General features: G+C 35.8%; 1 protein-coding gene across 1 annotated transcript in view; it reads right to left on the bottom strand.

Moving 5' to 3' along the window:
* Positions 1-15,053, bottom strand: part of LOC149796948 (uncharacterized) — a 62,099-nt gene that overhangs the window by 27,470 nt on the left and 19,576 nt on the right. The window contains exons 9-11 of the mRNA XM_089960668.1: positions 14,746-14,823; positions 9,127-9,195; positions 7,259-7,330 (exon numbers count right to left, since the gene is read on the bottom strand). Of these exons, the coding sequence (XP_089816794.1) occupies positions 7,259-7,330; positions 9,127-9,195; positions 14,746-14,823 (219 nt within the window). The remainder of the gene's footprint in view (positions 1-7,258; positions 7,331-9,126; positions 9,196-14,745; positions 14,824-15,053) is intronic.

Genomic DNA, 15,053 nt, shown 5'->3' on the forward strand with positions numbered 1-15,053 from the left:
GAATAAAAACGTCCAAAAAAGGAAAAGGTCTAAGACTGCCAGGAACTCGTGATATGGAAAAGGCCTAAGAATCCCCGGGATACTTCGTTGATGCTTCCCATGTCCAATTTTGATTTAATTGATGCCGCTAAAAAAATTAAACATGAAAAAGTTCAGAGATGATTTTTATGCGTGATCAATTACCAAACCAACCAAACAATGTTGAAACCGGTATCCTTAATTTCGATGGAAGTTCTGGAAAAGGTACTCATTGGGTTGCATACGCGATTGATCCTCGTAGAATTGTTTATTTCAATTCGTATGGACTAGAGCCACCAATAGAATTTTTAAAATATGTCTACAGAGTACAAAGCATTCATCTTCAAAACATTCATGTCTGGTATTCAACATTACCAACACAGACAATAACTGATCCGTCAATATGTGGCCGTGAAGTCATTTCTGTACTCGACGATCTGTCAAAATCATCCGATGTAGCTCATAAGGTCGTACATGCGTACAATAGTCCTGTTTTAAATTATTACTAATCATATAATGGTTGATATTTATGGAAGATCTTCTATCAAAGACAAGACAAAAAGATGATGATGATTTGTCAAATTACACGACTTGAGATGATCTTGCTGATCTTATGAACCTGTCTGGAGTTGACCGGGAGGAAGTTGTTATTTTTCAGCACAAATACAGTGTTTTAATGACGAGTAACATTAAGTGGCTGGACATAGTTCGTAGAGTTCTCGGTGCTACCACGGATAACATTCCAGTATTCACTGACGGCGGTAGAAACAGAGACTCAAATATACCTATCGCAACAATCAAAACTGACATCGTAGAAAGTATTGCTAATCGTTTACGACCCACCGTTGATACAATGACAGGTGAACTCAACATGAATGGAAATAAAATGGTTGTTTCAAGAGACCCAACTTCCGATGAAGATGTATTAACAAAAAATATGTAAATAATAGCTATACTACAGTAGATACCAAATGAACCACGCTGCGATCTGAGTATGACGTTCATGTAAATATGTTTTCAAATCTTCGTAAAAATTTTCAAAAACTCATTAAATTCACAGATGATTTCTTTGGAAGTCCGTTATTTGTTGATGTAAAACCCTCTGAAATTAACACAAAACTCGACGATATTAAAACAGCTATGTCAGATATTGAAACGATTAATCAACGATTAGGTGTTATCAGAGATCCTAAATCATTTTCAGATATAATCACGATAGCGCAGAGTAATATCGATGACATTAGAAAACCTAGAAGATGTTATCAGTGTAATTACTGATATGGTTAAAAAATTAATCTGATTAAAAGTCATTGGTGTGTATAGGCTGTTAGTGTTGAGCGGTGCAAAATGTAGTATTTTACCACGTAACTATGGCGTCATTCAACCGATAATTTTGCTTTAATAATAATATGGAGGAATTTGAGAGATTATCAACCCTTCTAAAGTTAGATTCAATCTTGACAGAAGAACCTATGACTTGCAGAGGCGAGCTCTGGTTAATCTGACGAAAACTCATTAAAAGTATTCATGGCGCCAGGAAAGAATTTCGCAGTGATGGTGCATACCGTGTGTGGTCAACATTCAGAGTCATGCGCAACACCGAAGGTGCTGTCGATGCTACAATGATTGACCAACGAGCGGCGACGATTATTAATTATTTCGACAATCAAAGATATTTTTCAGAGTAAAATTTATTATCGCGTTAGATACCGCGGAAGACGATACTTGCATTTTCCTTGAAAAACATGACCCTGTCCGTCTTCACACTGGAAATATTGTTACTTTAAATAAAAATTCCAAACCAGGAATGTTGACTGGTATTGAAAAAGTGTATTATGAACGAGCGTATCCTTTGACTGCAGTTATTTACGCAATATATCCTAGAAATGATAAAGCTAACGTTTATGGTCCCAAACCAATTAAATTTTCGAAAATAAACTGTGTAGCCGAACGAGTAATGAAAATTTTACAAATGCAACGCGTGGAAATAAACTAACAGATCTACGACGTGAAGAAAAAATCGCAAAAGATCTTGGCAGAAAAATAATTGAACAATTTATTATACAAAGAGGATCATATGATCTTATACGACATTGTACAAGATTAACTATAGATGATGCTGAACTCGATTTTATAATTACTGATACAACGAAGAGAAACACATAAGTCGAAGTAATGTTAATTTATCAGACAGAACTAAATTAGGTACGATTGTGAGTTACGCTGATGGCGAGTCACCCTTGTTTACTCATTTAAGATCTTCAGTGCTCGCGTACGTTTCGATAAATTTATTATCGATGATAAACAGATTTCCCGATACCACGTTTAGAGTCGCCGCAGATTCATTTTATATCAATAAAAAATACAGGATTGCTAGAACAATTAAATATATGCGCTGATGCACCATGGGACGAATGAAGAATAAAACAAGAAAAGATACTTAGTTTTTCTGAATCTGCCGACGTTGAAATTAAGAATATTTATTACAATAATAATCAAATATCAGAACTGTCATCTGCACCATCGGTATATGATGCTGTGACCAGACATAAGATTGTTTATCTTACTGGACCAGGAGGTTCTTGTAGAACAACACGTGTGATCTAGTTATTGCGTGGACTTGATATAATTGTGGAGTTATACTCATAATTATCACAGCTTCCTCCGATGGAAGGGATATACAGGGACTCCTGAACGAATGGGTGAAAAATGTATTCCAAAGATTATTTTCTGGGATGAAATATGTACAGTGTCGCTAGAGACACTGAAAATACATCTTGACTGAATGTTGAAACACATACTGCTGTGATAATGTGTGGCGATCATGGTCAACCGCCACCTTTTGTTGGATTGTCTCCGCATGAATGGTTACAAACATTTGCTGATCATTATGAAGAAATGAATGTTGATCGTAGATCGCTTGATCCAAAATTAAGAGAGCTTAAGAAATTAATCAGACTACAACCAAATATAATTCAGTGTAAAATAATGCGTGAGATAATTTCAGAAACTCCTGTGAATGACTTTTGGAATCTGTAGAGACCAGATGATTTGACAGTTGCAAGTAAAAATGTAGTTCGTGATACATTTCAGCAACAATTATTTTTGTTACATAAAAAAAATCAAATCTACTTGTACCATTGTGTTATCGACCAACAGATACTCGACGGCAAAACATCGACTTTGAAATGCCAGGCTGCGGTAGTAAATAAAATCTTATGATAAATGATATTGTTTTAGTTCCTGTGAGTGTTGCTGAGAGTGTGTTAACAATGGACAAAACTCCATCGACGCTAGGATTAGCTATAACGATTCATTCGTCAGAAGGATTAACTATTTCGGATACTAATTTTTGGATTGTTGATGATCGTATTGAATGGTCAAATTTAATTTATCTCGCAGTGTCTCGAATTAGAAGAATATCTCAGCTGTGGAGGGTTAACATAGACATCACATAAAATAATAATCAAACTCAGAAAATTAACGATGATGTAGTAAGAAAAAAATTAGTTATAAACAATGTGACCCAAAAACAATATGTGCAACTTTGATCTCGAAGCTCCGTTTATCATGACGCTGAAACAACACCAGAATGATCATTGTGCGAGTTGTAACACAATGATGTTGTGGCAATATTCAAATAATAATCCAAGACAGTTTGCCGTAGACAGAATTGATAGTAGTCTTGGTCCCACACGCAAAAATGTGATGCTGACCTGTCTTGAATATAATCGACGTTGAGGCGCTAGTTCACAAATGTGAACGCGGTGGTAATTTTGTGTCTTCAGGAATGACTTGTAATTGTTCACGTACAAATCCATGCTGAGGAGACGTTGAATCAAATCTGTAGATTGCAGGTCTTCCCGTGGATCTAACCACACTGGAAATTATATCTGTGTTCACACTCCAAAAAGACCAGTTGCTCTTTTTTTCCACCTTTCAAGTACACCAGGTTCATATAAATATCTTACAGTCACATTACCTAGTACTGGTTGTTCTGAGAAGGAGTCATGTCGTTGTATTGGTATACGTTTTTTATGATTGCAATGGTCGGTTTCATAGAAATTGCAAGAGTAATTTCATTATTTAACGTAATTATTACACTTGGTGGTCTTGCAACCCATTCACGAGATCTCTTATCCCCGGACCTGAGGTCGGTGGGTATTTCCTTTGCATATTGATATCCAAATAACCGCTCGATTAAATCGTTCAACGATTGCCTGATCGCGATGAGTTGTGATGTGCCCTCGTCTGATTTTAACGTTATGTTTTTTTTCATACAAGATGATACTGCACCAGGACAGTCCTTGCCATGATCAGTCTGTAACAACTGTGGCCATCGTAGACCACCTTGTGGTCCGGGTCCTCGTTGATTAATTTTGTTCAAAAGCAGATGCAACTTCACTTGCTGTTTTAGTTGATAGTGGTTCTGCTTCTTTATATCTACTTGCAACATCAGCGATAGTTAACGTGTTTGTATGTGCGTGATTGACGTCTACGTGTTTTAATAGTATCATGTGGCAAGAACAAAATATCTGCCTGATGAACTTCACTGGGAGCGCTGACATCAAAATGTGCGTACTAAATTTTTTTTAGGTGTTGGTAGTTATATTTGTCATATTGCCGTTCGTGCTAAACAATCTGCAGCAACAGAACGTATGACATTTGCTGCATCAGTGAGTTTACTACTCGCTGCTGTACCCCTCCAATATTCTTTAGTGCTATAATAAATCGATTCCATTATAATAATAATCAGTTTTTTAATTACCGGTCCCTAATACTAGTTTTCCTTTCATCGCTGATTTTACTAGGAAGCTAGCAAGCTTTTATCTGAGAGATTTATTTTTTTATGGAATTTAACGAGTAAATCATCTTGACATCTGCAATATGTCGTTGTTGTAAATCCTTATTTTTATACCCTACATCATGAATGTGGCATGCTTGATCAATCGCATTTATTGGATACTCTCCAGGTCTTTTGGTTGATCTCGATCGTCAAGTCGGATATCAGGATATCAGGTCGGGTTCCAGGGCAACAATAATTATATCCAGGAAGATGTTTTTCTTCTGGGTATTTAGCCCATGGAGCTCCTGGTAATTTGCCTAAAGAAGCAGCGGTATCACCACCTATTTTCCTTGACTTGTCAAGGGAGATAAATTTGTATTTTTTGTACCACATTTCACACACTTGCCTGTAAGCGCACACTTTTTATTTTTTGTTATTATTGTTGTTAATCCACATGTGTGGATGAGTGCTCTGCATCAAACACAATATAAATCCATATTGTTTATTATATTTCTACAACATGGATGTCACTAACTTTTCAGCGACACGAAAACAAGAGCCAGTCAGACATCATCCGGCGCTACCAAATTCTATCAGAGTAATTATCATAGGTCCATCTGTGTCTGGCAAGACGCAATAGCTGCTTAATCTGATAATGAGATGGCTCAGGTGGGATAAGTTATATTTAGTGGCACCATCCGTAAATGATCAGCGATGCTACGATATGTTTAAAAGTTTTAATGAAAATGCCAAATTCTTGGACGAGTACGGCAATGGTATTATTGTTTTTATCACTGATATTGATGAAGCCCCATCTGCAGATGACCTCGATGGATTTATTAAAAATAATCTCGTATTATACGATGATGTAATGCTGGACAAACAATCAAATCCAGCTTGGATATTTTCTCGAAGTAGACACAAAAACACAGACGTGATTTATGATACTCAGCGATATACACAAATACCTAATGCGATCAGAGAGAACTGTAATATTTTATCTGTGTTTAATGGAGTCGATACACATACTCTGTGAAATATTTATCAGACGTGGTGTTCAGGGGATATTGATATGATTAAGTTCAAAAACTTCTTTTCATGTGCGCAAGCTACCACACACGGATTTATCAAGTTAAATTTACATGATCCTCGGTCGCGATATCGTGTAGGTCTTGATGAAATGTTTGGTCAATAAACAGCAGCAGGGAGGGTGACAGTCAATAATGACTGTCCGGGTGGGTAAACGAACATGCATACAAATTTGAAAACACAAGCGACAAAAAATGTAACAAAATGAGTTAACCCAATTAGAGAAAATTTCGGTTGGTTAGAGGTTTCGGTTTGGTGTTATTGACCTGTTATTTTTATTTTTCTTAGGAAGCTTCATTTTCAAAGATGTCTTGTTCCGAAATTGGTCTTTTCACCCTCCCTGCTGCTACATGTATAATTATCCATGGAAAAACGACTAATGCATCCTCGTTCGTTTAAGTGCGAATTCAGCTATTACAGTCTGATCTGCTGTAGTGTTATTATAATTGTATTGGTTTTATGCTTCTTCAGGCCGGAAATGAATTTCCTTCCAAAGGATGGCAGCACTCGTTTCTATGATTGACTATCAGGTAGACATACAACTGAAAATTTAACAGAATTATACTTTTTCCCATATAAACATATCACTATCCCCGAAATAAATATCTTTCACAGGAGGGAGATATCCTCAGAGACAACATGAATCTATGTGGCGTTGAAAGCGGGCTGTTAGAGGCAAAATGGGGTAGCTTTGGTATTACATATGAATGATCGAGTGTTCGTCATTCCCGAAGTTAGTTTTCATTAATGCTAGAATAGCTACAATAGTGTCCTCTAACGCCACATGCTACAAGATCGATGTTTTGCTGCGAAGTATCATATAACGAAGACTCCGTGTGATTCAGTTTGTCACAGACGTACAGCATGAGCTTAAAGCCGTCATATAGTCGATGTTTCATAGGACGTTCTACGGGAGCATTACAACCTCCAATGACGAGACAAACAAGTCGTTATCAGTGAATATCAAATCCAAAAGTATGTAAAAGACTCAGTATCAATATTTGAACGGTATATAGCTGAAATGGAATATTTACGTGACTATAGCTAATCTGAACTTTTACTCTTTACATCCTTGCCAATATTTTTCAATAGTATTACTGAATGAATATTGTATAATAGACGGTTTCGGTTGAAAATTTAAACGTGTTCCAAGTATTCTTTTTTCGAACAATTCTGCTTGAAACTTATATACTCTAACAATTTATACATAAATAATTCCACCCATGGACTAATTGTATTTGAACTCTCATCTGGAATTCAAATGTTATTCCGGTGTTCCTGAATAAAAATAAACAAAAAGAAATCCCCATAAATTTAATGTGCTTATTTTATATAGCAATGGTCGCCTGGAAGCGGTTCACTCACAAATATTTCAAGTTGGTCAGCTCCTCTCCAAGGGCGTTTTTAAACTGGGGAAGCTGATTGTAGGCAAAACTCCTGAAATGACATGCAAATGTTCATATGTAAAATCATTAATATTGCTGCTGGGAAGAAATATGCCACATGGATGGCATCAATGTCTGTTACATAAACTCTTAAAAATACACCGGACATATCATACCTGAAATGACATGCAAATGTGCATACGAAAGATCATTAATATTGCTGTTTGGAAGAAACATACACTCTTAAAAATACACCTGACATACCATTCAAGTAACTACTTAACATAATGTAAAGTGTGGTGAAAATCGTAATTATAAAATGATTGCTTGCAAACCATTGCAAAGAACATGACAACGTATGTTAAAATATGCTTTAAAATATGCTGTAAAATAGCACAGTTATCTTTACGTACGACCGGTGATCAAAAAACACATCAAACGGAGCATGTAATACTGTCTTGTTGGTGAAATCATAAATGATACTTCCCTGCAAAGAACGCACTTCTCCGACCTAGTCAGCCATGTTGTGACTAAGTGTGATCTTCTTTGGCACGAAGTTATACATAGGCACTCAGAGAGCGCATATAGGAGCTGAATTTCTTATTCTCATCTCGTCACCCAGCGTGTAATAAAAACTTTACATGACAGTGAATGTAAAGATCACGTTCTTAAGAGGCACTTCTTTCATCTCAACATTTATGAGATGAACACTAAGCCTAGAAGCTAATCAATATATCCCGTGTAATAGGGGTGGATGTGGGAAAAAGAAGTTGACTGTTGGATGGGTGCGACAGAGTGTCTGTGTTAATTTCATGTATAGCTTGCTGTTCAGTTCTAAATACATGAAGTGGTACTTTTCTTGAAGCAAACAAAAGCAACGTTCATCCAGTCCATGCACATTTTACTAATAGCTCCAGAAAGATTATAATTGTTTATTGAAGCAAGTGCCATCCACTGACCGTAGTATTCTCTGGTATTAGGAGATTAAGAATTATTAGTAGGCCAGTGTCCTGAAGGGCATTCTTCACATTACCTTACCAACGGATCAAGCAATGCGGTCTTGAACCGCACATGACGAACGTGAATGCATTTACACTATAGTACCTTTTTGCTCTGTGTAGGAAAACATTAATACAAATTTCAACAATAGTATAAATCCTAATGAAAAGGCTATAAAGATACAAGATGGAAGGAAATTATCATCTTGATGATGATAAGACCTGTTATTAATATAAAAAAATCCTTCTATGTTTTACTTCTTTATTATTTCTTTAATAATCTGTGCCCTCACTCAACTTTATTCAGATAGGAAGATCCTAGGTATCTGACACAAATACGCCTAATTCCTAATTCCTTCATTTAGTATTCCCTAATCTACAAAGTGGTAAGGTTCTAAAGTTACATCACGAACTGTGACTCGTACGACTTCTTTCAAATATTGCTCCATGACCTCAATAATTTTCGTCGATATTGAAGTCCTTGGTGAAACTTTTGCGCATTTAACAGTGTTATTTTCTCTTCCCACTATGTCTGTCTTTGGTAACATCATTGATGCTCAACGTCACATATTATATAACGTCATGATGTCATGATGATGACGTCTTGAATATTATGCTAAGATATTGTACTATGTGAGAATAATCATCATAACCTTCCATTGTGCCATTTCAGTTAATGTGACATTCGTTTTCAATGTTTTGATCACCCTTCATAAACTGGAAACGTTATCATTTACAATAATTTGACAGGAGCTAAGCAGGATGTATAGCAAGAAACACTTGCAACTATTCAGGCACTGGTATTTAAAATCTTTTCTCAATAATTTTGTGTACATCATTTTACACTTACACTGTCCTGAGGTTTGAACCGTTGATCCATCCTGGTGGAATCCAGTGAATTTTGTTTTGCATCAATGCCCTGTAAACAATTAACAAATGTTCAGCGTTATGTTCATATTAGGCAAAACGAGTGTTCCTCAACAATGTTACGAATCAAAGGCAAAAGTTGTTTTGATTAAAGATAACGTAGATTTACTACTCAGTACCTAGTCACCATATGCCCTAAATAACTCTTCTTGGAAATGGTTTTTGAATATGCGGTCATCTTAAATAGCGGGAATTTTTGTTTCATCCCCAAAAGAATCGAATACGCTTTCCTTTCAGAATGAGATTCAGTGATAGTGGTGGAGAAATAATCTAATTCGAAAAGAAATAAATGCCCAGATGTGCACAAAAATAGATCATCTTCATCAACGATAACAAGTAAAATAACCATTTTATGAACGTGCTTGCTAGAGATCAAACAGTCCATTAAAAAGTTTAACCTTTTGACAGCGAAAGACGATATTGTATTTTGTCCTTCAGTTACGTGAGGTGACAACATATATGTTGTCTACAATGTGCCATGTACACCTTGTTGTACATTGTGAAATGTTTTCATTAATAAAGCGCAAAAACTATATTTATGTTTGTTGTCGCTAACATACAGAAGTCTGCTGCAGACAGTATCAGCTAAATGTATCATATTTTGAAACCAGCGATGACGTTTTCCTTCATGAACTTATAAACAAGAACGCAATTAGAATGCGACAGCTGCAATACAGCAATCAATCCCGATCTGGTGACTTTTTACAGGTTATATTAATCTGGTGATTCAAGTACGTACAGCGATGAAATTATGGGACGGCATTCATACAAACAAGGTTTTCCAAGAGAAATATAAGAATGATTCAAGTAATCGATGTTTTTATTTGGTATCATTCGCTATGCTTCTTCAACGTGTATCGGTGGCACTGTGTTTCCGGGCATACGTAATTAAGTTCATACACATTTCCAAGTCCAAGCACTATTTAATATCGATTGGAGATTTTAATGAAATTCGTCTCCTTCCAAATGCTAAACTTTGACTGTTCTGTAGGTCAAGTAATCTTATTCCGATAATAAGCAGCCCGCCAAGTTGTATAGTGTTCTGACACCCTGATTGACTTATTTTAGTGTTTCATGAAGATGTCTTCCACTTTATTGATGTTTTGGGTCCTCCCCACGCTGACGGTGTTCGTTTAAATTAATATTCCGTAAATTCAAACAATGTGCAATCCAGTTATACGACAAAGGGAATAATAATTTTATTATCTCAATTTGTATGTTTATTTATTGGAACAGTGTAATTATTGCAAAGGACACCTTTGTCAATACTGGTAATTTTAAGGAAATAATAAAGGATGCAGTAAGGAAATGTGTAACACACAAGAATATTACTTTATCATAATGAAAATTTACATTGGATGCGTAAGCACATTAGAAAACGTTAAAGGCAGAGAAAAAAACGATTATATGATCGAGCTAAATGCGTTCAATACTACAGGCACTGGTTTATGAAAAGGGCAAAATTGAAATCTGGTTGTTACTGAATTTTACAAACTACTAATATAAAAAATTGGGGTGGGGTGGGGTGGCGGGAGGATGGACCTTGTGTGTACTAGTACTGTTTTGAAAAAATAATGTCCGGCCCCCAAATAAATTGAAAAATATAAGTTTCCTCATATTTGTGGGGAAAATAATGAATTACATCTTATAAATTAGTTTTGCTAAATCATTATCTTGACATGATAGAAAAATAAAATCTCCTGCTAGGAAAGGAAATCCCACCCCACTCCAAACGCATATTAAATAGTTATCTCAAAATTTCTGAACTAGTCCTGCGAAGTCTATGCTGTCCTGTTTTTAAAATAATGATATAATCGTAGATGATGTTTCTAGTAGTTTAAGGAGAATATTACGATTTAATTTCATGTTAGCAGGGTAGTCGATCCATTCTACCGTAGATGATGGCTCTCTAAACTTCTAAACTCAAAGGTATTAGTATTCAGGTAAATTTGTTATCATGATTTTAAACTTAATTTATTGTCAGAACAAAACCTGACCTATTATAAGTTCTCAGTGAACATGTCAACCAGGGGGGGGCCCTGTTGAGACCTTTAATACTTTCATATTTCATCCATGTTTTATTGTAGACAATATAAATATTTAGATTGAGATTTTTGCTGCTGTTACAAGGTTAAACGGGGGGGGGGGGGAGTGGCCGAGTGGTCTAAAGCGCTCTCCGTTACGGATCACTGCCATCTCACCTCTGTCTGCATGGGATCTGGTCTCGGATTCAGCCAGTGTGGTTATGTGAGAAAGCTTGCTAGTAGCTTCTCGTGGGTCGGTGGTTCTTTCTGGGATTTTCCCGGGTTTTCCTCCATGTATAGCATATCGTGTGCTGAAAAATGGCGTTAAACCCTACAACAACAACAACAACAAGAATAAACCTATGGCAATTTCTAGCATTACATTTCATGCTAACTCAAAGGTATGCATGTTCTACTCTACACCATGTTTAATATGCAAAATGCATATCTCTAATTGGATAATGTTGCGAAGGTTGGTTTGTTGCGCGAGGAATTGGACCGTTGGTTCATACCTGCTTTTAGTCATCATTCGTTTTGATTAGGTTTAGCGGTTTATCCTGTCCATCTCTTGTAAGACGTTTTAAATTAATGTGATACTAGGATACACCTACACGAATGCTTTTGCACAGCTTGTTCGAACAATAACACACACAAAAAAAAAACATTCAATCTGCGCAGGAGAGGAACGATGTCCTTTATTTGTGACCAAGCGCAGAGATGGATTATCAATTTTATATTCCAAGATATGACAACGAACTCAAAGAAGTACTGAATGACAACAAGAACAGAAAAAGAACCAGGAACACCAGGAACATCTTATAGAGTTTGTTTTTATTTTAAATGTTCTCAGGACACTGAAATTCATATCCCTAACTACGGCAAGTGCATTCAAGAACCTTTTTCTTCATAATTGTCAAATTGTTGCGTGATTAGGGAGACAATGTGCAAATATATTTCGTGTCTCTCGTTATCATTCTTTTTTTGCCGATGAAATTTGAGATGTCATTGACGCAGCAACATTAAGGGCGTCGGTGTTTACCTGAACGCTATGCAATGATTGAAGAAGCTTTAAGACCAGAATTGTTTTATGACATGTCTCTTTTGCGAACACGTTTTGAGACTCACCATGCCACGAATTCTTTGATCATAGAGCCCCACCCCACCACACCCAAGAGAATACAGCCATAAAGTTTCAATCTGTGAAGATAGAAGAACCACAACAGACGACACTTTTGGTGAGAGGTTAACAAAGAGTTATTCAAAATATGCCCAACAAGAGATTTGGAGAAACTCTGGCATTATCCTTTCACGTTAAATATGAAAATACCTGCTGTGTCCGCCAGGAGAAAGAAAACGAGGCTCCAGACTGTCCACAACGTTAAAGAAGAAAAACTTCCTTGACAATAAAATAAAGGTTTGGTTTCTGGGTTTGACTCTTTTTGTCAGCACCTGATAGATTATACGTTGTTGCAAGTATATTTGGTGACGTAAAAACCCAGGAAAACCCCGAGAAGATCCACCTACTCACAGGAAGCTACTGGCAAGGTAGCTCACGTACCTACATTTGCTGAGCCGAGACTAGAACATACGAGGTCAGAGGTGAGGCGTCAGTGACCTGTAAAGGGAAGGTCCTTATACATCTGGAACACCCAAATCCCAACGAGAAGAGAGTAATAAACAAACATAGACGTTATCATGTCAAGAAAATAAACGGACATAGGTTTACAGAGTGTCCCAAGTAAGTGAAAAAGAGAAAAATATGGAATGCTCAGAATCAAAAGAAGACAGGGCAGGGGAAGAACTAATTCTAGTAAAGAATTTCTAAAGATGAAAACATTAATAGAAGAAGATAAAATGTACTTTTGTATTGTGTTTTTATATTTATTGTGATTTTTTATACGAGGATATGCCACGAAATATGTGTCTATGTCTTGATTTTTTTTCAACAATTTCGTTTTTAAAGTGTAGATAAGGTATCAAGATATTAATAATAAAAAACACAAACACACGCATTTTATTTATAAGATTGGGATTGTTAAAATAATTCCACAACCATCTCTTTCTCTTTACTACTGTTTGAGTTAGTAGAACTTGTTTTCTCAATACAACTGATCTAGAAAACATTATATTGACTACTTTTGGTGCATTGGTTTACTCTCTCTCTCTCTCTCTCTCTCTCTCTCTCTCTCTCTCTCTCTCTCTCTCTGTGGTCCAAAATTTACAAAGAGCCATTTGGAAAGATCTTTTCAGGTCCAACCGGTTCTCTTAAAGCATAGTGATCCTATTCAGTTATAGCAAGTCTGTGTTTTATGTTTGTCTATATCATATGACTTTTTGTAGTTAAAATATATACGTGACAACAACGACAGAAAAATGTGGAATATTAAATAAGAGTCTTTTGATATTTCTACACCTTAATAAAATAACTTTTAATATAATTTTTTCCTAAACTCAACATGATTTTGCTACAAGTAATAAATGTTTGATTGCGAGTCATTGTACCTGCAATTTACCATAGACGCTTTATCTTTTGTTAAATTTCCATTTATGTTCAGAGTGTCATTCCCATATCAAATTACCTTTTGTGTCCATTTTGCCGTTCCATGTGAAATTCATATTTTCTTTGTTTTTCGTTTTGTTTTTGGCAAAAGAAGGTATATGCCAATGAACTTGTAAAATCGAAAATAGCTCTGACCAAGCAGCCACAATATTTTTCAGTTTATAAAATGTGGGATGACCAATATATTCCAAACCGAGATCAGTCAGTGGATGGCAAATTTATAGCATTTTTAATAAAGTGATGAATGAAAAATGGCTGATTTAATACTCAACATGTTTGAAATACAACTTGCTGCCAATAATAGAGGTAGAAAGTTTAGTATGAATCTTAATTTTATGACAGTCTTTTACTTTCATTGAGGGTTTATAAAGGATAACCCTCTGTACATTTATAACATATGTTTTCCTTTTCTCGCCAGAATCCCATAAGGAATGGCGGTATAATGTTTAATAATGTTAAATTCCCGTTAGATACTAAAAGTCGAAGACATTTTGTGACATTGACTTCGAGGCTGCATCTACATGATCGTCCTGAACCATTACCCTGCTTATAAGTCACATACTCCAGATTTTGACCTTGTTGTCGTTCTTACGCCTCACTATAATAGTTTTGTCTGAGAAACACTGGATCTTATTTCTTTGCCATTACAAATCTGTGATCATTAGAGTGTTAAAACGCAAGATACATCAATCTATTTTTTGTCTGTACTGCACATCGAACATGTCGTTGTGGTACATGAACGGTCCCTGAATTTGTTAACTTTCCAATTTTCATAGGTCGAATTGTATTTACTGTGATTAACACACAAATGTTTATGCAGTACAATGACATTAATGTCATAATTAAAAATGCATATATCATCAGATTTAGGTACAAAATCTCGTGTAAGTAAAAGAACTGGGACTTATGTAGAGAAACAAGGCATTTTGCCCTTCAATGTAGATATTTATATACTTACAGGTGGAAAAGAGTACTGGGGAAAAACCAACCACGATAATTGTTTGTTGTTATCTTGATGTTGTTGCCAGCAAGATTCCTGGAACAAAACAAGATTTTCTTTAATACAGTTAAAATAGGTCACGGCAACTGGAGTTTCGACGGGTGAAAAGGTATATTTTCACAAAATAATTGTGTTAATTATATTTTGTTTACAGTTGTCTTGAGTGAGCTGCATGCTACTGGGTAAACAAACTCTTTAGTGTCTTAAATAATAATAATAATAATAATAATAATAATAATAATAATAATTAATTGGTAGTTGTAACA

The sequence above is a fragment of the Sinohyriopsis cumingii genome, chromosome 6 (genome assembly GCF_028554795.1).
Source record: "Sinohyriopsis cumingii isolate HCF-2022 chromosome 6, ASM2855479v2, whole genome shotgun sequence".
Classification (NCBI taxonomy): Eukaryota; Metazoa; Mollusca; class Bivalvia; order Unionida; family Unionidae; genus Sinohyriopsis; species Sinohyriopsis cumingii.